This window comes from Gouania willdenowi, chromosome 4 (genome assembly GCF_900634775.1).
Source record: "Gouania willdenowi chromosome 4, fGouWil2.1, whole genome shotgun sequence".
In the NCBI taxonomy this organism is placed as follows: domain Eukaryota; kingdom Metazoa; phylum Chordata; class Actinopteri; order Blenniiformes; family Gobiesocidae; genus Gouania; species Gouania willdenowi.
In genome coordinates, this window is record NC_041047.1 from 2,818,132 (window position 1) to 2,844,409 (window position 26,278).

At 39.8% G+C, this 26,278-nt stretch overlaps 1 protein-coding gene across 1 annotated transcript in view; it reads left to right on the forward strand.

Moving 5' to 3' along the window:
- gmds (GDP-mannose 4,6-dehydratase) overlaps positions 1–26,278 on the forward strand; it is a 141,631-nt gene that overhangs the window by 31,211 nt on the left and 84,142 nt on the right. Inside the window, exons 5-7 of the mRNA XM_028444862.1 lie at positions 10,578–10,770; positions 13,275–13,379; positions 26,058–26,185. Coding sequence (XP_028300663.1) covers positions 10,578–10,770; positions 13,275–13,379; positions 26,058–26,185 — 426 coding nt within the window. The remainder of the gene's footprint in view (positions 1–10,577; positions 10,771–13,274; positions 13,380–26,057; positions 26,186–26,278) is intronic.

Below are 26,278 nucleotides of genomic sequence, written 5' to 3' on the forward strand. Positions count from 1 at the left end.
TCAGGCCGTTTCTCCTTCTATCGCCAACAGACAGGAAGCCAACACTGCGCTCTGAATGTGTCAATATGCAGATGAGGTGTAAGGTATCAGCGCTCAGGAAGACATTTCAAATGCGAGGCTTTGAATGGGTCTCTGTGAGGCCGACTGGGTATCCGCTCCCACGCCGTAAAGGAGTAAGACGACCCCAGCGGTGGACAGGTTGTGGTCGGCCACAAGAGGAAGGGTGGAGAGGACGGGAGAGGTGAGCGTTGTGTTGGAAACGAGGAGCAGAGCTTCATAAAATAAATCAACATGGAGGTCGGAACAGCAGGTCTGATTATGAAGTTGTTTCTGTTCAGTCCTCCAGACGTTACGCTGTCGACTCCTGTTGAGTAGACAGGAAGTGTTCATACTAATAGTGGGACTCGATTAAAAAGAAGTAGTTATTTAGAGACTTTGTGTATAGTTAATCTTGATTCATCTAAATTAATTTCATAACAGTATTGATAACAAATTGACACGAAAAGCAACGTTTTTCCAATTTCAATGTATTTTGCTACATGACTGAACCATTGAAAACAATAAATGAGCTTAAACAACAAAATGGTGTTTATTATTTCCATCACTGAGTGTGAACATAATGTGTAATATGATTAAAGAATATTATCATTGAAATGTTAACAAAGCACAAATTTACATTTAACGACACTTAGGGCTGGGAAAAAAAAATCAATTTAATCTAGTTATCGAATTTGTAGATAAAACAAGCAAATTTTAATTTAAATTTTATACATTTTATTTTTTTTCCACCACATTTTCAGCTTTTCTCAGTAACTGATTAAAATATGATAACCAAATTCAGTGTGTGGCTTCAGGGTATCAATACCTTGATGGAGTTCGAAAATGAGAAGCACACAATTATTTTTCTTTCTATGTTCGAGGTATCTTCAAAGAGGACAGCTTTTCTTAGAAACTATAAGATAGTTTGTAATTTTATATTTTGATCTAATATTTTCTTATGCATACATCGAAATTCTTAGATTTCGGACATTTAGGAAAAGGTTGTGAGTTATGATGAGAACCAATCTGGCGGGGGATGTTGATGACTGTCTTGTTTTTTTGGTGCGTTATTATTCTGTGATTATTTAATCACAATTAACAAGTTTAAGCACCAGCCCTCGTTCATACATAAAGGTTTACGGCTCCTCGTATTTAGCCCCAAACATTTGAGGCAACTGTGTCTCCAACAAGCTTTGAGCATTTTAAGTGAAAACAATTTCTACAAATTTCAATATGACACGAAATATACCCCCACATGCATGTTTTAGGGCAATCGTAGGCATTTAAACACTGTTCTCCTGTAATCAGGTGGTTTAATGTGCAGAAAATGAATGAAAAAGTCAAATCTGAGTCTCACACAACATGTCAATAAAAAACGTTGCACCCTCCTGAAGTAGTAGCTATACGACCCAGAACTAACCCTCACGTACATGTTCCAGAGAGGATGAACGGAAACAATACGGGAATGGTTCATTTCTGAAGCCCCTACACATTCCCTCCATGATATTCCCAACATTCTTTGGTAAAACCACATTGCCAACACTGTTATTTATTCTCCACGTGTATCGACTCCACACACAAATGCTGACCATCATGATATTCTCAGCCCAGTTTGGATCAAGATGTGAATTTGTTAGAAAGGCGGCTTAAGTTTCCCTCCTGTTTGTATTAAAACGTTGCGTAGAAGAAGAAAAAGTCCTCGTTTTTCTGGCTCCACCTTAAAGGGATGCTGAGCCACATCCTCAGACCTCATATGGAGACGCAGTGTTCCAGCTTTATTAGTCACTTGAAATAGATCTGGTCCTTCCTGCTCTGGTTCTGGGGCAGAACACACAGCTGGGCCGGCAGAGGTTGGATCTGCGGTCTCAGCAGGTTTCTGCTGGATCGTGGGATTGTTCTTCCTCCCAGATTCCAATCTGAGTCAGTCTGCGTCTCTGCATCCACACGTCTGTAGATGATCCACAGGCAGCTTTCCTTCCAGGGATCGCTTTGCTTCCCGTCCTGCTAGAGCTTTTCCAGCCACGTGTTCCTCTGACATTGTCTTTCCTTGGGTGGAATCAGTACGTGGGCTGAAGAAGACTTTTCCACTCACGTCTAAAACTCTTCCCTGGCCCCCGCCCTGCACATGTCCGACCCCACATTCCGACCCTTGCTCCCAATGTTCCCGACGTCCGGACGTGGAACTGGATGGGACTTGAACTTGAACAATTGTCTTCGTCCAGTGTGTGCGTCTACAGTGTGTATCTCTGCTTTTGCTGATCGTGTGTCGCTGGTGTTCAGGGTTGTGTGAAACTGAAAACAAAGGGAAAGGAAGAGCACAGGTGACTGTTTAACATTCTTTAAAATGAACTTACCTTCAGTGATTCCCAACCAGAGGAACCATTGTATTACATGGATACGTTGTAGTGGACAGATTGTCCCACACATCAGCTCTGATCAAAACAAGTATGAAATGAAAGCAAGTTTAAATAATAAGACAATAAACATTTAACAAAACCACACTGGCTGCTCATCCGTCATCCATCTATTGAGCCAACAATCTATCATTCATCCTTCATCCTTTTATCTAACATCCATCATCCATCCAACCATCGATTATCCATCCAGCCATCTATCATGCATCCATCCATCTATCTACCATCCATCCATCCATCATCAATTATTTCATCTATCATCCATCCATTCATATATCATGCATCCATCCATCTATCTACCATCCATCCATCCATCCATCATCAATTATTTCATCTATCATCCATCCATCAATCTATCATTCATCCATCTATCATCTATCATCCATTCATCTATTATTAACCATCCATCCATTGATCCAACAAACTATCATCCATCAATCTATCATGCATCCATCCATCTATCTACCATCCAACCATCCATCCATTCTTTCATCTATCATCCATCCATCTATCATGCATCCATCCTTCTATCCATCATCCAACCATCCATCCATCTATCATGCATCCATCCTTCTATCCATCATCCAACCATCCATCCATCTATTTTGCAACCATCCATTAAAAGTGTTTGGTTTTCTTCTCAAGTGTTGATTTATTTCAGTCCTCTGCACTTTTCTGAGTATTTGAGGAGGACGTGGAGGGGGTGGAGACAGAAATAAATGGTTGTCGTGTGGGAGGAGAGACGGGACGAAGGGGGGTTGGAGGGGGAGGCTGGACGATGAGACGTTGAGATAAGGAAGTGCTAACGTCTCTAATCCTGGATGGAAAGAAAGGTCTGAGTGTGAAGAGACCGAGCGTCACCATAACAACCACACACAGGTTTTAAACACAGGGTTTCAATTACATAGTGAATGTTAGATGTAAGTTTTAAAAAGTTTAGCACTTTAGTGTTTTTGTTTGGTGGAATCTAATCTGACTTCGCAATCCCTGGTAACGCTGTCTGTGGTGACACGTCCAGAGATGAGTTTACTATGTATAACCAGTGGTTTTGACTAACTGCTGCTTTCCCTAAACTGGAGAAAAAGAGGAGAAGGTGTGAAATGTTTGACTTTGACTGAGTTCAGATCTGCGTCGTCGTGGCTGAAGGTTTTCTGCTGAATGTCAGTTGTTTGCACGTTAATCAATCACTAGCCTCTAACCACCAAAATGTGTGGAGAAAGCATTTGATTGGCTCAGAGAGGAATTATGGTCCGACTTGAGGAAGTACTAAAGGTGTTTCACGTTGTAGGGGGTATATTTAACAATAAATATAATAAAATTTGACACTTACACAGTAAAACACAACAACTTAAATGTGATCATGTATAATGCTTGTATGTTTTAACACTAATATCTGTTAGCTTCTTTTAAATATGAAGCAAAATAACAGAACATTATTTTTAGTTTATCATTGCAATAGATTTTTAGGTGTTTTATCAATATTTATGCAATATAAGGAAGTGCATGAGTGCGGAGTGATTAGAATTATTTTCATCGACGAATAGTTTTTCGAAAAAGAAAAATCTAAATAATTAGAGACTTTGTAATTAATTAATCTTGATTAATCGTTGAACAATATTTGACATGAGAAGCATCGTTCCAATATAATGTATTTTGGAATATGACTGAATCAATAAAAAACAATAAATGTCTATTATTTTCATCAGTGAGTGCATCGCCTGTGTTTTTTGTTTTTGTTTTTTTTTTTAAACCAAAATGAATGAAAACACAACGACTTCTCCTCTGGTTCTCCCGGTGCATCAGTGTTATGGGTATACCATTAACTCGTGCAATAAGAAAAGGTTCTGCGCTGCTTGAGTGCAAAAAACCCCAAAACACTTAACTGCATTATTTTTTTTTTATCAATTATTAGCAAAATAAACCAGCAAACTGATTAAATCACAGCGTCACCAGTTGTTAAGACCACCAGTTGACGTGTTACACCATCAGGTAAAGTGCTTCTAGCAGTTCCAGGAAGTGAATTCCATCATTTCCGTCTGGTCTAAGTGCGTCTCACCTGAGATGTTTGACAGGTGTCACTCCTGACAGAATGGTTCCTACTTGTGTGTGTTGTGGTGTCATTGTGCACAAAGTGTCTGTACGGTTGCCCACAGGCCTCCAGGCAGCGAGACAACCACCTGTCAGTTTGATTGATTGCTGAGTGACTGGATGTCTGCAGGGGAGATGATGGTGAGATTATGGGACGGAGGAATGAAGGGTTGTTTCTTTCTGTCAGTGAGCTCGATCTGACATGGAAAGTAGGAGTAAACAAACCTCCTTCAAAATAAAAGCACCCACTGAAAATAGTTGAGCAGCTTTTATTGTTGCAGTCCCAAAACTCTGCAGTATCTAATTCAGACCTGTATGTGGTGCTGTAACTGCTTGACTCCAATAAGAAGATGACGTTTTGTTTGCGTTGGAAGTGACTGGAAGAACTGAATACCTGGCTGGAATATTTGAAGTCAATTATCTCAGTGACATGATCCAGGTCAGACTGGGACAATGACACTCCCATCCCAGCTGTGATTGTGATGACATTGTGTTTGTGTAACAAAACGCACAACAGTGACATGGCAGATCAGCTCCTGACTGGAACTATGGATGGAATGACAGCTAGCATTAGCAGCGTTAGCAGCTCAGCACCTCCAGGATTTTGCAGCCAATTTCTGTGATTGTTGCGGCATAAAATGCCTAAAAAAAAAAAACGCACTCAAATTGTTAGGTTTTAAGTCACTTAATAAACTTAATGGGTCAAAATAATTAATAATAATCTTGGGAGATCAAGTGTGAAGGAGATTTGCACGTTATTTGACAAGTTTTGAGTTTATCTCCTCCAACCTGTTTAATGGGAAAAAAATGTGGAGAGAATGTGTGATATTCATAAAAACATGTCGGTGAGTTCATATTTTGTCATAAAGAAGTTTCAGGAACACACGAGCACAAAGGCTCGTTAAAAAAAAAAAAGCCTCAACAATTCGAGAGGTCGTGTGTCAACAGGGCCAACCTGGCAACCCACGCACCTCCAGACAGAACGCCAGTGATCACCTAATTACCAATAATATGAGCCTTAGCAGAAACATTCCCAATCAGACACACCTGTGCTCTCATTACTGACACAGAGAGACCACACAGATGTTCATAGATGAGAAAAAGTATCCCCTTCACATTATTTATTTATAGATTATACACATATTCCTTTTCTGCCACCTTTCAATCAAATTTCAACTCCTTTTCTGCACATTTTTTTTCCAATTTCAAGATGTTTTTGGCACTTATAAACCCTTTCCACCACTTTTCCACCTAACGTTACATATGTTGACCCATTATTGTCACTTTTAACCTCTTTTCACCATATTTCACACTGTTTTTTTTTTGCCAATTTAACCACATTCACAATTTGTCATGCCCTTTACTTGTTAGTTGAAACTAATTGTTCCAATATTGACACTTTTTCACCACTTTTTCTGCCTGTTTTTGGGACACTTTTAATCCATTTTATTTCTGATTAAAATAATGATTTCCATCTTTAAGATGACTATAATAATAATAATAAACGTTCCTGGATAACAGTGGATATTATTCAGATGAATAAATAAATGTGGTTATCACAGATTCATAGAACAATGGATCATCATTTTACTGACTTTATGGATGGACCCCAAAAATCTCTCCCCTTTATTCCCCCTATAGATGGACCTGAAAATGGGAAGGTCAAATCCCATTAAATCTGGTGATATCGAGAACAAATGAGCGGTCTCGTGACATTTGGTTTTCTCATCTCCTCCAAACACTTAAAATGTTTGCGTCCGTTTAATGGGAAAATGTGGTGAAAATGTGTCATATTTTCCCCAAACATGAAGGTCAAGGTTTATTACTTACTGTATGCGTCTTATTGATATTTCTGTTTTAAGGAAGTTAATTCCCTAATTTTCGTCCACTTATCCCACAGAGCTTTCTATTCACTGATGATGTTTTGCTGAAAGGCGTTTCAGGTGAAGCTGTAAAGTGTTTTCTTTGCACTCGTCATTGTGTCAACAGCACTTTCAGACGTTTACGAATACACAGAAATTCCTGCTATTAGGTGCGTGTGTATGTGTGTTGGGGGGGGGTCTGTCTAGTCCAACATCGTCTACCTTCATCCATCTTCGAGCGTTCCATAATGTCCTAGTTGTTGTCATGGTTACGTTGCGTTGCGTCTGGAACATCGGGCGCTTCCTCTGTGTTTTTAAGCTTCCACATGTTCGACTAACGGTTTTAACAACACAACTGGAGCAGGAGAGAAACCAAACACCTTCCAACAGGTGATGACAGCACAACAGCAGCACATTAAAGCCACGATGAAGGAGATGTTTACAGTGTGGCTTTAAAAATGGAACCAAATACAGCAACGGTAGCTCGGGAACGATCAAGGAAAACAGCTGACATGAAGCACGCTCACACTTTTTGGATCCAGGGACTCGTCACAGGGGGAAATTACTCAATAACCTCCTCATAGTCCTCACGTAAATACACAATTTACTGTCATTGAAGTCTTTACTGTCTTTACACCAGGGCTGTCAAATTTATTTTAGTTCAGGCGCCAAATATGGACCAGTTTGACCTCCAGTGGACCGTAGATTTGAGATGAGAACACAACTTTAACATTACTGTACCCTAGTTTACAATATCACTTTAAATATTCTTGATTTGTGTTTTTTGTAGTTTTTCTTTGGTTTTTTATGTAATTTAGAGGATTTTTGTGTAATTGTTGGTGAGAAATTGCCACCTTTGTGGAACATTTGAGAGTTATTTTTACAATTTGCAATTAACAATGACTGCGTTCATGTAATATAAACAAAGGAAAATAGCAAGCCCCTAAAAATATAGTGGAGTTAGTGAATTTGAGATATCCACAACTTGAACAATTCACTTTTCAGCTTAAATAGGAGGAGAGTCGGAGAAAAGAAGTTAAAGAGTACCTGCACAAATGTGTTTAATGTATTCCTAATAAACAAAATATGTGCACATTTGTGGGAGACTATGTATATAAATAATCTATGAACAAAATTAGCTTTTCTCATGGATGAACATTTGTGTGGTCTCTTTATTCCTACAAATACCTCAACACTGACCTTTTTGATGGAAGTCAAACCAAACAAAGGCCATTAGTTGTTACTGCGTCAGTAACGAGAGCGCAGGCGTGTCTGATTGGGAATGTTTCTGCTATTATTGGTAATTAAGTGATCATTGTTGTTCTGTCTGGAGGTGTGTAGGTTGCCAGGTTGGCCCGACCTTTGTCTTACAGGGAACTCACTCTGTTTATCTTTGTCCTGTTGACACACGACCTCTCTAATTGCCTTTGTGCTCTCATGTTGTCTGTCTGTCTGACTGACTGACTGACTCTCACGCATCTCTGTTTGGCTTTTTGTGGTTGGTAGGAATGAGTTTCACTGTTTCTCTCCATAAAGTAAATAAATGTGAGCAGTCCGCCCTATATCTGACTGCTGCTCAGGTACGATCGTCACATGATGCTGATCTTTGTATTACATACTCAGGTTTTGTTTCATTTCAAAGGTAAATAATACGTTTTAAAGGTGAGAACAAATTAAAACAAGTGGTCAGTGTCATTATTTCAGTCATTCCACATTCAATAATTGGATTTTTTTTGGTTTGTGAAGCCGTATTTTGATACCACATGTTTAGAAAACGCAGCTGATCTGTGACAGAAACCTGTTGTTGGCGTTAGTGATTCACCCATTTTTCAGACTGAAACCAAATAATCCATAAAAACACGTTTGACACAGTTATTTAACTGAAAAGATGAAGTGAATGACCATTCTGAAACTTAAAGGGATCCTCCACTGTTTTTACAAATGTGGCCTAAAATCATTGAAATGTCCTTATTACTCGAGCTATTTTGAACAAAACACATTATTATACACCATATTTGTTTAAATAGGACTACTTTACAGTTTTAGAGCCTGTGTTCCGCCATCTTGTCTTGTGGTTGATGATGTCACAAGGCCCCACTGCCTGTAAACATCCCATTGATTTTTATTGGAGTGAAACATTCAGCCTGATTTTTAGATCATTTAGTAACTTTTTCGGTCAAAATGACAAATTCTGCTTCTTTTGGTTGCTCTAAATAATCGGGAAAAGTTAAAGATGCGGATGTAAACCTCTCACTCAACCCAAAAGGACTTCTATTCTCAGGGTATGTGTGTCTTCAACAGTCTGTGATTTACTCGCTAACTTGAGCCACCAGAGTCTGCTTACTGTTTAGTGGAGAGTTAAGTTCCCTTAGGAGAGCTCTTCTTCTCTGTTTCATTGTCTACTACCAAACCTCAGAGTTGGAACTGTTGCCCCCTGCAGGAACATGCTACTTTAAATGATCGTAACTTTGTTAATATTTGGTCTGTCAGATAAATTCTACCAGTTTCTGAGAGCTAATGAGTTGTTGTTTACAATATCAATAAAGATGCTGCTTTACTTTGATGAAATCGTCACACACGAGGAAAAGAGAAGACTCGAAGAGAGACTAATGTCTACGATGGATTGAAAGGGACCAAATACCAGTGGATTTAATTAAGGAAGATCCTCCATGGAGGTTCAGAAAACGAAATCATTGTTTCAATGATTGAGAGATTTTAAGAAGGTTTACATGAGGTTTTACAAGGACAGATTGTTATAATGCATAATAAAGGTGATTGACTCCAGTAATGTTTTTAAAGTCTTTGTTATAAAGAGAGAAATAATTTTTTAAACCTTATGGACAATAACAGCTTATTTATTTACTACATTATATTTTGCCGTTAGACGATAGATCCAAGAAAACGTTGAGTTTTATGAGTATGACGAGGTTGACCCAAGGGTCCACTTTATTGAAAGTCAAAACATGGTCACCCTATGTTATCTGATTCTCAACTTTAGAAAGATTTCAGATCATTGTTACTTAAAATTAGTCACATTTTTCGTAGTTTTTTTCTGATAGTAATTTTTTTCTCTGACACACACACACACACACACACACACACACACACACACACACACACACACACACACACACACACACACACACACACACACACACACACACACACACTCTGCAGTGTCTGGCCTTCGGAGCAGCCTTACATAATGACGGAGAATGAAGGCATTAAGGCAATCTGTCTGATTTAAGTTGTCAAGGCATCCCAGACTCTGCCTGCTCAGCTGGTTTCAATCCAGACTCTGCGTGTGCGTGTGTGTGCGTGTGCGTGTGTGTGTATGAGAGAGGATGACAGTGTCACTCACTGTGATTCATTGACTAAAAAACCCAAAGAAAAAACGAGCTGTCAAAACAAACTTAACTTCAGTTTGTCATCTGTGTCAATAAAAGACTTTTATACTTCATATCAGCGTGAATACATATGTGTGTTGTATAGTGTGTGTGTGTAAACATGCAAAGTGAAAACATGAGTGGAGTGTCACACGCTGTCACACTGGTGTGTGTGTGTCCTTCAACAATCCATGATTTACTCTCTAACTTCAGCCACCAGAGCGTGTCAGCGCACTGTTTAAGGGAGAGTAAAGGTCCCTTAGGAGAGCTCTTCTTCTCTGCTTCATTGTGTACTACCAAACCTCAGAGTTAAAAATGTCACCCCCTGTGGTCATAGATTATTTTTCGGGTCACAACTGTTTTTATCCTCTTTCTGTAAACAAGAGGTTTACATCGACATCTTTAACTTTTCCTGGTTATTTAAAGCAACCAAAAGTAGCACAAGTTGTTATTTTGTCTGAAAAAGTTACTAAATGATTTAAAAATCAGGCTGAATGTTTCACTCCAAAAGAAAACAATGGGATGTTTACAGGCAGTGTGACATCATCAATCGCATGATTTCAGGATGTAGGAACACAGGCTCTAAAACTGTAAAGTAATCCCATTTTTAGACATAGATCTACTAATAAGTACATTTAGAAGATTTCAGGCCATATTTGTGAAAATAGTGGAGATCATTTTAAACAAAGCTTTAAATAAGCACTAACCAATGAACAGCTTTGATTCTGAATCAATAAAGTCGACTCATTACACATTAATCGATATCTTGGTCACGTTTTCCCTTCCAGATCTCCTTTGATTTGGCCGAGTACACGGCCAACGTGGACGGCGTGGGAACGCTGCGTCTGCTCGACGCCGTAAAGACGTGCGGACTGACCCACAGCGTGAGGTTCTACCAGGCCTCCACCAGCGAGCTGTACGGAAAGGTCCATGAGATTCCTCAGAAGGAAACCACTCCCTTCTACCCTCGCTCACCCTACGGTAGGAGCACTGCACGCATTACCCAACACTCCCTCACACACACACACACACACACACACACACACACACACACACACACAGAGCCCGTGTGTGTGTGTGTTCAAGCTCTCCACACACCCCGAGGCCAAACGTCTGACTGAAGACTGGAGTGGCTCTCAGTTTAACAAAGACACCTTTATATCCACAGCACTCAGTGCACACACACACACACACACACACACACACACACACACACACACTCTGCACACGTGTGCGAGCGATCAGGTTTCGTGTTCCCTGATGTCTAAATGCTCTCCTCGCCGACACTTTCCCATCTGTCAGCACTCAATGCGAGGCTGCATGGGAGGTGCATACCATGTGCTGCGTGAATCCTGACCTGTGGCCCAATCAGGAACCTCCCTCCATTCTCACCACCATTCCTTCATCACTGAGGAAGAGGAGGAGGAGGAAGGTTTTCCATCAGCCTGCTTTTGGTCACTCAGCAGGAGTCTCCATCTCATTAATTATGGACAGTAGCCATGGTTACTTGATGTTTTTAATTGGGAATTAAAGTGTTCTGCTTTTGTAAAGTCTAAAGAACTTAAGTTTATGGACTTGATTAAGTTTAAAACATCTCAAATTATGTATAAAACGCTAAATACAGAACACTGCAGACAAGGGGAGGATGATTTGCGGGGAATTGATCATTAGTAAGAGAACATTCCGGACAACTTTGAAAAGCATGTGCATCTCAGTTTGTGTGTTAACTGTCTTAATATTAAACTTAAAAGTTGGAACAACATGAAGAAAATGATCTTTTTATGTAAGCAAATCTTTAGATCAGTACAAAGACTAGAATCTGATGGGTAGGTGGACATGTAAGTAGGAAGGCTGATGTGTGTATTTATACAGAAATGGATTTGTTCAAATGTCAGATTTATTTTGTTCTTTCTGAATAACTTGGGAGTAGGGGCGGGACTAGATAAACGTTACGTTTTTTTCTGCTCATTCTCCAACATTGCTGGGACTTTTCATTCTTTTTTTTAAAAAAAATTACTTTATATTGGTTTTTAATGTTTGAGATAAATAAATGAATCCAAATATTGAGGTTGACATCGAAACACGTTTATTCGCCTTTATTGAATTCCTCTTTAACTGGTTCATCGACTACATTTAATAAAGCTTGGCAGCCATTTTTAAAATACATGGAAACTTTTAAAATGTGCACCACACCATATCAGGTAAAATCAGCCACGTCTTAAACCTGGGGTACTGAAATTATTTTCTTTAATTAAAAAAAAAGATTCTTATTGGCATCGTATAGTATATTGTAAAAGTAATCATTTCTGAAAAAAATCAGCCATGCCCCTCTGTCATGGTTCAAGATTCAGGTAATGCAGCTTTAAAAGTGATGGTTTAACTGCTGGAAATCTGTTTTCTACTTTTTTTTAATTTATTTCTTAATCTAATGGTATTTAAATTGCTTAGTTGCATGATTCTGAATGTCTAGTTATGTTGTTTTCTATGTTGGGGATTTTGTTTGGAAAATATATAGCAAAGAAAATATTTATTGAATTTGCTATGTTGTTACAAGCTGTCAAAAAGCATAAATAAAATTGTATTTTGTATTGTATTATGGCTGGGGATTGGGAAGGGTTCTGATTGGACAAAGAGAGAACGTGACATATTCACGTCTATCTGTGAAAAAACACACAGCAAACCTTTTCTTTTTTGCTACAACATAGAAAACCACATAATAAGAACAGTTTTCACTTTTATTTTGATAGTTTTGAAGCAGCAGCTGGACAATAACACATGGTTTCACTTTGGTCACCTGAGTAGGAGATAGGGCACGTACTTTGACCAATCACAGCCAGCGGTTACTGCTCTACCTCCAATATTCCATTATTTATTATTCTATTATTTATTAAAATAAGAATAAATTCATATTCAACTTTATTTATACCACAAATTACAACAATGTCATCTCAGCCACTTAATTCGTATTTAAGTTTAATTCAGAATGGCCATTTTCATTCAGAATTAGGTGTTTACAAGGTCATTTTAAAGATAATTTAATTTTTATTCTGAATTAAAGTGGAATTAAAGCTCACATGTAAACATGGCCACTAGCTGTTAATGTGGATCAATTCAGCACACGTTTCACATGTGTGAAACTTGAGGCCCGCAGCCCAAATAGGGCCTGTTGAAGCCTCAAATCTGGGCTGCAAAAATTATTAAGCACAGATTAGAAATCACAGGCAAAGCATTAATCTGTATGTGTAACATAATTTTAGGAAAGTATTAGATTGAATTCCTCTCACAAATAACAAACATCTGTAACACTTGATTTATTTTTTTTAATGCATTATTTTTCTGTAATTAATTAATCGCAATCAACACGTTAAAGTCCCAGCCCTACTATATATATATATTGTATACAGTATATACATTAGAGGTCGACTCTGGCTGTGTGATGTGTGTGTAGATCTGGAGGTATAGATAATGATGTCTCTCTCTTGCAGGAGCCGCTAAGCTCTACGCTTACTGGATCGTGGTAAACTTCCGTGAGGCGTACAACATGTTCGCCGTCAACGGGATCCTGTTCAACCACGAGAGTCCCAGAAGAGGTGAGTCAGCTGATTATTGTACGACTGAAGTCAGCGCAACATAAAACGCTTTATCATGATCTTATGAGAAACTCTACGAGGTGCCTCAAATAAGGAACACCGCCGAGAGTGCGACGGCAACGAGCAATAAAATCTCACCCACATAAGGATGAGCATGACTCAGCAACAATACATTAACCATGACTCTTCGACATCACTGAAAACACGACTCAGCGATGATATTCAAACCATGACTCTGCAATAAAACGTAAACCACGGCTTGCAACAAAACATAACCATGAGTCAGCAAAAATACATCAAACCATGATTTGCAGCAGTATTTAATCCATACGTCTACAATAATTGGTGAAACCATGACTCAGCAATAATAGGAAAACATCAACTTTGCAACAATACTCAATCCCTGACTCAGCAAAAAGACTTGAAACCTTGAGTTGACAACACAAACCTTGATGTGCAACATCACTGAAAACATGACTCCAATGTCAACAAAAGCATTACTCAGCAATGATATGAAAACACCAATTTAGCAACTGTTCTTATACTATGACTCGGCAAAAATACAAAAACATCAACTTGGCAACAATACTCAAACCATGACTCTGCAAAAAGACTTAAGCCATGAATAAACAACAATACATAAACCACGACTCGCAACATCACTGAAAACATGACTTCATAATAATATGAAAACAGCGACTTGACGTCAATACTCAAACCATGACTCGGCAACAAGACCTAAACCATGTGTCAGTAACGTTACTTGAACAATAACACTGTCTGCAACAATACTTACAGCATGACATCATTTAATCCATGAGTTTGAAACCGTGACTCAGCAATAATATGCAAATCAGGGAATGTCATAAATTAAGTCAAATACTTCTAAAGGCTGAGGATTTTCAGCTTTTTTTCAACATTTTTTTTAACTCTGATATGAGTATAATTTTTTTTTTGTTTAGCTAAAGTAAACAAACACTATAAACTCACTTTAAAACAAAACGACAAACAGACCATCATCGGTTCAGTCACACACACACACACACACACACACACATACACACACACACATTCATGTGCTGTGGTTAGATTTTTAATATACGCTGTGAGCCCCGAGGGTCGCCGCCGCTGGTTTAACCTGATTTACACGCTCCCAATGAATCCCACATGAGCGGGGAGCGCTCAGGTGTTTATGATTTCTGCCTAATGAAGCCCTCGGTCACGACCCTAGCCGGGGTCAAAGGTCGCCCAGTAAAAGCTAATGGGTTACCGCAGACAGATAGGTGTGGGAACCAGTGTGGGTTGCACTCAGTTCAGCAGCGGGCGCGCGGTCACCAGTGAGGTCGTACGATTGGTTCACACTGATAAAAAGGGGCGTGGCTACAGCAGGAGGATTGGTCTTTGTTATTAGACACATTACATTATATTTTAATGTTTTTTGTTTTTATAGTGAAACGTTATTTAATTTAATTAGGTTTTTTTGCTTACTTGTAGATTCTTCTGTCATGATTTAATTTTTGGAGCTTATTGATGAGCTGCTGACCTCGTGTTGGGAAAATGTACGATTTGGTTTGGATTTCTTTAATAAACCTTTAAAGCAGAGGTGGGAAACTGGCGGCCCATGGGCCACATTTGGTCCTCAGTCTAATTTTGTGTAGCCCCCCCAAAAAAATGTAATTCAACAAAAGTATACAAAGTAACAACAAAAAATGCATAAAAGACTCCAAAAGTTCACAAAATAAATAAAAAAATAAAAATAAAACACACTGAATGACTACAAAAGCACACAAAACAACCACTATAACACAAAATGACTCCAAAAACACACGACAATGACAAAACAACAACAGAACTGCACAAAAAGACAACAATTGTGCACAAATCTTTTGGTCTTTTACTGCATTAATGCTCAGTTTATTATTATCCCCCGCCACAAAGTGTGACAGGGCGATATAGGTTTGAGCTCCATCCGTCCGTGCGTCCGTCCGAGTTAAAGGGTCCTGTAAAGTGATGCCATCACTTTCACTGCAGATGTTATTTTAAGCCTAAAATTCCTCCGTGATTAGAATTGTGAAGAATTTATTGTGAAAATAATCTTTGGACATCTCGAAATGAGCCGAACGATTGTGAAAGTGGAGATGCGCACACACACACACACACACACACACACACACACACACACACACACACGTACGTGCACTGGTTCGGACCTTTTAAGGACAAAGCTGGTTCTGATAACATGACGTCAGCCTTTATTTTTTATTTTTTACATCCCTCACTGGCGCCGTCACATACGTCTTTGCCCTTTCCTCTGCTCTCCTCCCTCCTCACCCTTCATCCTCCTCCTCATCCTCCTCTTCCTCGGTCAGTGTGGGGTTGCTTGGAATTAAAACGGGGTCATCTGAAATGTAAAGTAATTAAAAAAACTAAAGTTTTATTTTTTATATATATATATATTTTTTTTTATCATTAATATTTTGCACAGTTAAGACCTTAAAGAATAAATAGTATAAAAGATTTAAAAAATAGTTAAACAATAATATAAATATTATAGAACATATGCCGGTCGAAAGTTTTAGAACATCACATTTATTCCAGCATGTCAGCACACTGTTTAAGGGATAGTAAAGGTCCCTTAGGAGAGCTTGTCTTCTCTGCTTCATTGTCTTTTACCAAACCTCAGAGTTGGAACTGTCGCCTTCTGTGGTCATAGATTATTTTTCGGGTCACAACTGTTTTTATCCTCTTTCTGTAAACGAAAGAGGTTTCCATCGACATCTTTAACCACAAGTAGCACAAGTTGACCAAAAAAGCTGATCAGTGACCTAAAAATCAGGCTGAATGCTTCACTCCAATAGAAAACAATGGGATGTTTACAGGCAGTGGGGCCGTGTGACATCATCAATCACATGATTTCAAGATGGAGGAACACAGGCTTTAAAACTGTAAAACAAATACCCTGAAAAATAATGTCGATTCACCACTAGCGTGTTTTTTACCTTTCTGCTTCAGTCCAAGCTCTGGGGTCATGTTGCTCACTCCTTACTTTGTGTTTTTTTTCACTTGGAGAACAGGAGTAGCGTTCCCTGTAGACAGATTTAATCTGAGCAGGAATGTTGCTACAGATTCTCTCACCGTTCTCATAAACTCCCGTCGTCTCCACCAACAAACCGCCCAAAGCTGCTGTTCGCAGAGAAAAAGGTGCAAAAATAATCACACGCTAATCCAACGCGACACAAAACAAACAGACCTGCACATGCAGCGCGCTTCACACCGCATATCACGTCTTTACACTTAGCTTAGCCCTTAGCCATATCAAACAGAGGGATTAGCGTTAGCATGGCTGCTAAACCCGGTGACATATGAGATGCTGTTGTAAACCTGCAGCAGCTCGTGTGTTTATTTGGTTGCCACATTCACACACGCAGCACCTGGAGGACAATACGAGAGCGTAAAGCTTGTATGTTAGCATGTGTGCACTGGGCTCCCAGGCTGCACAGTAGTGTGGTTTCTCTGTTGATACTGCTGAGCAGCTCCAGTTGTGGCCTGATCCCAGGCTTTATTTAGGGAAGTCTCATTCATCTGGTCTCCCTGAGAGCGCTGTGGTCCACGCTGGCAGCACGGAGCGCTACGCTGTTATGCTAGGAGCGAAGACAAGCTAGCAGCGCTGCCAAGGTCAATGCTACGCTGCACACGCTCAGATCGTGTTTCATCTGTAACAGGAGACATATTTAGATTTATTATACCGCACGGGTTCAATAGAAAGGGTTTTATTATAGATGGCGAGCACTTCATCTACAGCAGTGATGGCAACGTGATTGTATCACATGATCAACATTCATGTCAGCATTAGAATAATTACCAATTTCAGCAATTGTTTCATTTTGAATATTTTTGTAATTTAATTTAATTTAGTTTGTTTTTTGTCAATAAAGAGTGTTTTTGTTGTCATTTGTGTGTTTTTAGAATTATTTGTTGTTGTTTATGGACTTGTTTTGTGTATTTTTCTTTCTTCAATTTGAGTAATTTCATTTTTTATATATTTGCTTTAAGCGTGCTTTATTTTCTTTGGTAACGTGTATTTTTCAGGTTTGTTAGTTTTTGCAGCTTTTTTGTGTGTTTTTGGTTAATTTGATTCATTTATTCAAGTATTTTTTGGTTTTATATTGTGTATTTTTGTGTTGTTTTGGGCTGCTTTGTCACTTTTTTGTAGCTTGTATTTTTCTGGTACTTGTTTTGTGTGTGTTTTTTTTTTTTTTTGGGCAATTTCAGTCATTTTATTGTCAATTTTTGTGTTTTTGGATTTTTTTTTTATGGGGTTTTTTGATCAATTTTACTGTTTTTTGTTGTCATTTTGTGTATTTGTGAGTCAATTTGTTTGTTTTGTTGTCAATTCGTGTATTTTACGAGTCGTTTTGTCATTTTTTTGGCAACTTGTATTTTTCTGGTAAATGTGTTTGTTTTTGGATGTTTTTGGAATTATTTTGTTTGTTTATAGAGTTTTCTTGTGTTTTTTTGTCAATTTGTAAATATTTTGCTATATAACATTTATAACACAAAGCTTCACTCTGTTTTTTTAATATTAAAAAAGTGGCGACTTCTAGACATTTGCGTCTTGCTAATATTAACGATGATGTTTCAGTCTCGTGCTTTCCCTCTGCTTTGGGAATAACTGTCAACAGTTTCAGACGCATCACATGAACACATCACTGTTTGTTGCGATGGATCGTCATGGCGACCTTGCTTCCTGTTGATGGAGAGCTGAGCTCAGGTCGGGGTCACTCCGCCGCGTGGCCTCTCCACATCATAAAAACCTCAATTACATGTTTTGTTTTCAATGCCGGGAGTGATAAAATATCCTCTAACACTCCCGTCTGTTTGCACCAGCCTTTCCACGAACAAAAAACTAAAAAAAACTCTGCCCTCAACCTCACGACCCTGCAGATTCTCTTGCATCACATTTCTTTCTTTCTTACTGGTGGGCGGAGTCAGCGGGGATGGCAATGGCGGGCAGCCGGCTGTCAGGTGTGAACGGACATGGTGTTGGAGAGGCTCAGCCGACCCATCTCTGATGAAATACAAATACACTCCCTGCGTTCCGGCTCCACGCATCAGGATGGTGTAACGGCGGCGATGGCAGACGCTGACAGATTCAGGGTCTGGGTTGGAAGTTTGCCAAAAAGCCTGGAGCGAGGATAGATTTGCTCTGAGAAATCAGGAAAGTCAGGAAGGAAAATAACTTTAAAATGTCTGTCAAAACGTGAAGAGACCAAAGAAAGGGTTTTTAGTTCTCTAAAATCTACCACAAAGCCTCTCAGTCCCTGAGGAAGGAAAAGAGAAGCATGTACACGTCTTTTTATTTGTAATGTTGGAGCTATACCACATACGGGGAAAGGAAATTAACATATTAACATATTCATAATTCTGCCAACTTTATACTTTAAAGGCACACTGTGTAACTTTTGGCCACTAGGGGCGCTAGACCTGTAACTTTTACATCAAACGCCCCTAGTGGCCACAAGTGTCGCAGCACTGTCGCAAAAATCAACAAACAGTCAGTGTGGCCAACCTCCCTTCGTCTTTTGATTGTGTATGCAGACAGTAGTTGACCTGGAACTTCAGGATAAGGATTGACTCTCAGGGCTGGGGGCGAAGCGGGGCTACAGTCTATGGGCTGGAGGAGCGACCGTGGCTCAGGTGGTAGAGGGTCGTCTTCTGATCGAGAGGTTGGGGTTCGATCCCAGTACCTGACTATGTGTCGAAGTGTCCTTGGGCAAGACACTGAACCCTAAGTTGCTCCTAGTGGTCGACAAGCACCTTGCATGGCAGTCCTGTCCCACTGGTGTGTGAATGTGAGAGTGATTGGGTGAATGATCTGATATGTAAAGCGCTTTGAGACTGTTTCAGTGGTGATAAAGCGCTACATAAAATCAAGTTCATTTACCATTTACCATTTACCACTGCACAATGTAAGTAGATGTAGAGCAACTCACTCGTGATGTGCATCGTTTTCTTTTTAACTAAGTCTTGTATATTTTTTCCTCAAAGTGTTTGATTCAACTTTTGTTTTTCTGGAATAAGAAAATAAGGAAACTAAAATCTAACTAATCATCACAATTGAATCATGATATACTGTATATTGAATCGGTACAGGTATGAGGATAAAATCCTGTCTTGGCAAAAGCGTATTGTACAAATTTCTGTACAAAAACGTTTTGGAAAAGTGCTTCGTCACTTTGTCTCGACTGTGATAATAAGCGAGTGCTTTGACTGAAGCTGCGTTGCCAGGTTGGGTTTAGTGTGCCTGAAGAAGGCAACGGGATTCTTTTTTATTTATTTATGGAAACAAGGAAAATTGAAGGCCAAACAACAAAAATAATTTATAATAAAGAGAAAAATACTCTAAATTCTAACTATAATTTACTGTAACATGCAGCCCTAATTTAATGTGAAATAAATAAATAATATTCTTCATCTTTTGAGACTGACAGGAACTTTGTAGAGTTGTTCAGCTCTTACTTTTCTCAGCATTTAACCAAAAATACGGGCAAACGATCGAATTGGTTTAATTTCTGTCGTATTTGTTGATGTCCCAAACACTGCAAAGCATGCTGGGAAAGTGTAGTGAGGAAACATTTCAGCACTAATCAAACTTTTCAGATCTCAATTTAACCCTCCTATTATCATTGGGGTCAATTTGACACCATCCATTTTATATCATTCAAATAATGATCGTTATTTTGCTTCATATTTCATGACTTTTTCTAATTTGATGGGTAGAATAGATTAAGCATAAACTGATATTTGCTGAACATATATTGTACACATTGGTGTTCCTCTGGGGTCAATTTAAAGTGGACATATCATGCTAAATCCACTTTTTTAGCCCTTAAATGCATTTTGTTGTATATTTAGTGCTTAGAAGTACAGAAAAAATCTAATTAGTCTCTTCAGGTGCTCCATTGATATCTTTATATTCTGTTTTGCTCATATTTTTCAATCTGTTTCGATTTTTCTATTCTCTATTACGTTTTTTGAACTATTACATCACAGTATTTGCAGCGGAACTGCCAAATTAGGACATCAACTCCAGGTCCAACACTTCGAGCAATCCACCATTTTTATTTCTCGCTTTTATTTTGTAGTCCAAGCTCAAGGATGCAGAAGTTACGAGAGGATAAGTCAAAATGTTGGGTTGTTGGATGTAGTAACCCACACGCTTCATTACACACTCCCGCTCCCAGCATCAGAACCTTTTCAAAGTGCCTGGTTGAGTTTTATTTTTCACAGAAATGTCCCCACATCTGTGGATAAGGTCATTTTTGTGTGTGTGAAGCACTTCAAGGATGACTGCTTTATCAACCTCCACCAGTATAAAGAAGGATTTACAGAAAGACTTTGTCTGATTGAGGGGTCAACAGAGCATTTCGGTAAGCTGTAAATAACGCTAAAAAGTGTGATGATAAGACGTCCCTGTCATTGTTTTGTTTAAAACAAAGCGATGTGTGCTTGTTTTAGGTTCATCATTTTCATTTTCATCTCGCTCCGCCAGGTCCGACTCTGGCTCAAACATGTAAGGCTGGATGGACAAGTCTTCTGTTGTTGACATTTTGTAAATAACGTGTGAATAAAAAGTTTCTGCGCCACTAAATAATCGTATCTCTTCTATCAAACTACAAAAATGGCCGAACAGGGTGGAGTTGAACCAAGTGTCACCTCTGCAACCTGGAGAGGGGGCGGGGTATGAAGCGTCTCATTTGCATTTAAAGAGACCACGCCAAAACGAGTTGCTCTCAGAAGCACATCAGAAAAGGGGTAGAAAAGGGGTGGAGCTATAATAATGAGGAATTCAGACCCAAGCATTGCATTTCTGCTTTATATTGACCACAACTGTATGATTTATATGTAAAAAGGAAGGATTTAAAAGCATGATATGTCTCCTTTAAGACTAAACTGTTTTAGTTGTGTAAAAAACCAAGAACAGCCACTGCTGGTTCCAATCCCAGATAACAAAAGAGGAGGGGTCAGTTAAACTTTATTGTGAATAACCCCAAATATGTTACAGAAAAGGAGATAAAAAAAAATATGAATCAAGGGGTTGTTTATGTATTCAACAAATAAACAAAGATTCTGGCACAAAAACTTGATCAACAATTTTCTGAAAATCATTTTCTGGAGGCACATGTCCTTGGGGTCAGATTTACCCAAAGAGTAAAATGTGTTTGGATGAGAGAATAAAGCAGTGATTTGCTGGTGGAGCAAACCTTTTGATCTATTCTGACACTGACTGTGGCTTTCAAAAGCAGCAGCAGTAAGCGCCGTGTCAGCTTTCTGGCAGAGGTGGAGCTACCTGCTCAGCTTTCACGGCCCGTGGTTTTATGGGACCTTCAGCAGGGTTAAACGGCCGCTGCACGGGCCCCCTTCCAGCTGCCAGAGAAGGAAACACATTAACACCAGCGCCCGTAACAGAGCGCCCTTTGTCCACGGAGCTGCGCTCGGCTACACGCTGCACCAATTAGCGGCGGCAGCGTCTCCACGCAGAGGTGTGAGCTTTACGGGGAGACTACAGGTGTGCTCAGGGGGACATAAAGCACTTTATTAGCGATGGGGGTGTTGTGCCACCTTTTAAAAACCAACCTGGCCCTGAAGAGTTTAGACAACCTGCGTTTAACCTGCACGTTTCCCTCCGACCCCGCCGCTAAACAAAAACCTGCATTAATACTTTCTAACACAAGCTCCTACTTTCTGTAGACACCATCATTAGATTCACGATAACATGCAGGACAGGGGCTCTCCAGGACCAGACTTCAGTGTGATTTCAGGGTTGCATTGTTGCTTTTTGTTTGATTATTGATAAAGGTTAAGCTCTCTTTGGTGTACTAACAGCTTAATTTGGTTCATAAACTGGAAATGTAGGAACACACACAGCATCTCTGACCCACAGACGGGAAGCTGCACCTGCAGGTGAATGGAAGTACTGCACGCTGACAGATTTTGATGAAAACAAGTCAACATTTGACTAATGACTAAATATACTGTATCATTCTGTTATATTAAGATATTTCAGAATTGCTCTAAATCTTCAGGGAATATTCAGATTTGTTTAAAAACTATTTTAAAAAGTGATGCTAGTTTATTGATCTTTTTTCATTTGGCTATCTCTAAGGAAGAGCAGGCCACTGCAGTTTTGGTTTGACCTCTTGGACCAGATACAGACATCTAGTGGCCCTCAGAGTAAAAATAAATACAGCAAAATACTCAAAAAACAAAAAAAATGCCAAAAACATACACAATTCCAATGAAATATACAAAAGAACAACAAAACCCTCCATCTACAGGACTCCACATCCCACAATGCAATGCGTGAAACCTTTCTCACAATGTCAATAGGAGAGTGTTTACAGTGGAGATCAAAACCAACTTTTGAGCAATAATTCCAACCTTTTATATCTTTTTTGAGAAAATGATCTTTGATTTATTGATCTATCTCACTATGGATTTATCTGATCAGATTTGTAGAGCTGCCAACTTTGGTCGTTTAGTTTATTGGTCGACCAGCAATGGTATCAGTTTCAATACCGTTAAAAAAAAAAAGCAATGCACTTACTGTATATATGTGAAAAGGATTAAATATCAATATAATGTATTAAATGCCTAAACATGATTCTGTGTCCAGCATCAGCTGTGTGTAAGTGAGTGCTGCTCTGCAAAAAAAAAAAAAAAAAAAAAGTGTTGCGCTTCAGCTGTCACTGCATTGTGTTCTGTCCTCAGATCAGATCAGATCAGAGAGGGAACAAACACAAGCATTCACTGTTAAATCAATCCTTTTTCTGCACATGGATTATCCTTATATTTGATACGTGGATTATTTAACTAGATCCACTGCTGTCTCTGGCGCACCGGAGCGCACTGTGCACATCAACAGTTTATTAATAAAAGCAGGCTTACCACTAAAACAAACCTAAATATGTAATTTGTATGAGAAAAAAAATAGGTTTTAATTGGGCTCTGATATAACTACCTAATGTCTGTCGGACCTGTAGGTTTCACTTTTGCTTTGTGGAGTTCTGGTCAAAGAATAAGGTTCATATCATAAATGGTCTGTGTTTAAAAGTAAAACAGCTCCACAAAACGCCAAAACAAAATATTTGTCACTCCTTTTCTTTCTCCTCTTCCTCCTCTGCACCTGCTCATTCATTCTCCATTTTTGTTTTTTTGGTCGACTAATCGCTACGTGTGCCGTAGTCTTGATCAACCAACATTTCCTTGGTTGACTACAGCCCTACAAATTTGTAGTAGCTGATTGAAGAAGGTTGAAATCTGTACTAAATACTGCTGAAGACTAAAGGTGGGTTCATACCGAACACAACTTCAGCAACTGTCGCCCCTTGTGGTCATAGATTGTTTTTCAGGTCACAGCAGTTTTTATCTTCTTCAACTAAACAACAGAGGTTTACATCCACATCTTTAACTTTTCTTGATTATTTAGAACAACCAAAAGCAGCACAAGTTGGCATTTTGACTAAAAAAAGCTTTGAAATGATCAAATGTTTGAACAAGCACTTTTCAACTCAACGCAAGAAGGTGTAGATGATGACCACATGACTTTGCTGACATGCTCTGGTGGCTGAAGTTAGCAGTGAGTGATTACAGACTGTTGAAGGACTTCCACCCAAAAGGACTTCTATCCTCACGGTTTATGCATCTTCAACAAAGATTAAAGGTCCCTTAGGGGAGCTCTTCTTCTCTGCCTCATTGTCTTGTACCAAACCTCAGAGTTGGAACTGTCGCCTCCTGCGGTCATAGATTATTTCTCGGGTCACAACTGTTTTTTTATCCTCTTTCTATCATCGACATCTTTAACTTTTCATGATTTTTTTAGAGCAGCACAAGTTGTCATTTTGACCAAAAAGCTGCTAAATGATCTAAAAATCAGGCTGAATGTTTTACTCCAATAGAAATCAATGGGATGTTTACAGGCAGTGGGGCCATGTGATATCATCAATCATGTGATTTCAAGATGGCGGAACACAGGCTCTAAAACGGTAAAGTCGTCCCATTTTTAAAAAGTTAATAAAACGAATATGGTACAAGTGTCAGAGCTCCTCTAAGACGTAAAGTCTTTGATGTGCTGACGACACACAGTACGCTGTATTCTCCTACACGAGCGTGTCTAAGCTCCCTGTCCTGGTTCTGCTCAGCCGCCGTCGCCCTCCTGTCACGTAATTACGACAAATTTTGAGGCACTCGCGTGATTGGGATCCTGGGATTTTCCTGCGTCTACAGCGAGCCTCTGGTCCTCGTCACGGAGACGGCAATGCAGCGACGAGACAAGAACTAAAAGACGACATTCATCCTGAGGCACGAGGAGCTTTAAAGCTCAGCCTGTGAAGAGGTTCAGGCGAGGTTGTGGGAGACTTCTGTGCGAGCTAAAAATACACTCACTTTGATCCACACACACACGCATACAGAACCACTGTTGGACTCTTAATGTGAAGGGATCGTCTAAAAGCTTCAGTAAAGTATTTTGGCTAAACTGTGGTGCGATCAGACACCAAACCCTGGTATTTAGTGTTGCTTTCCATCAGGATAATCACACACTTTGGTTTGAGGGGAGCCGAGCACCAGCAGCACACACGACACCGTCCACAGACACCCAGAAGTGGCTGCGGGCCTCGGAGCAGCTCGAAAACAATCATTAGAGGCTCATTTGTAATAGTGTGTATTCTGCCCGTGGTGTGTGTGAAGCAGAACCTCGGTGGTCCCGTTCTCTGCTTCTTCCCCCGGGCGCTGACAGACTGATGCTCTCACATTTATTTTGGCTTCCTCTCACATTTATCTGACACCAAAGCAGTCCATTAGAGAGGAAAATCAGAGAGGGATTGTCCCGCCATCGTTCCAGGTGGTTCGTCCTCTTTTGAGCTTCGGTTAAAGATGGTTTGTGGTTTGGAATCTAGTGCAGGGAGTTTAAACCTCCATTTCACTTATCTGCTTCTCATTTACCCTTTGTGTGTGTGTGTGTGCGTGTGCGCGTGCGCGTGCGTGTGTTGTGACCGCACGGGGTGACAGTTCCAAATCTGCGATTTTGTAGTAGACAATGAAGCTGAGAAGAACAGCTCTCCCGGGGGAGAGGTCAGTGCCCGATCCTTTCAACGAATGCGAGTAAGCTACGTCACTTCCTTCACTCGCAATATTCACGACATTTTTTAAATAGCAGGGTTTCAACCATTTAAATGTTACACAAATGCGTGGAAAGAATCAGAAAGGAACGAGCACTGACAGGTACCTTCACTCTCCCTTAAACAGTGCGCTGACACGCTCTGGTGGCTGAAGTCAGCGAGTAATCACAGATTTATTTTGGCTTCCTCGCATATTTATCTGACACCAAAGCAGTCCATTAGAGAAGAAAATCAGAGAGAGATTCTCCCGCCGTCGTTCCAGGTGGTTTGTCCTCCTTTGAGATGGTTTGTGGTTTGGAATCTAGTGCAGGGAGTTTAAACCTCAATTTTACTTATCTGCTTCTCATTTACCCTCCGTGTGTGTGTGTGTGTGTGTGCGTGCGTGTGTGCGTGCGTGCGTGCGTGTGTGTGTGTGTTGGACCACAAGCAAAGCAACACAAGCTGTTATTTAACTCTGAACGTGGCCCAGCTGAAGCTTTCCCCCTCTTTTTTGTTTCAGGGTTTAACTTTGTGACGCGTAAAATCAGCCGTTCCGTGGCTAAGATTCACCTGGGCCAACTGGAGAGTTTCAGCCTGGGAAACCTGGACTCCATGAGGGACTGGGGCCACGCCAGAGACTACGTGGAGGTAGGAATCTGCTGGAGAACCTCCGTAGCTTCTGAGAAATCACTCTCTCTCTCTCTATTATTATTTATGAAATGTGGCCCCGCCATGACAGGT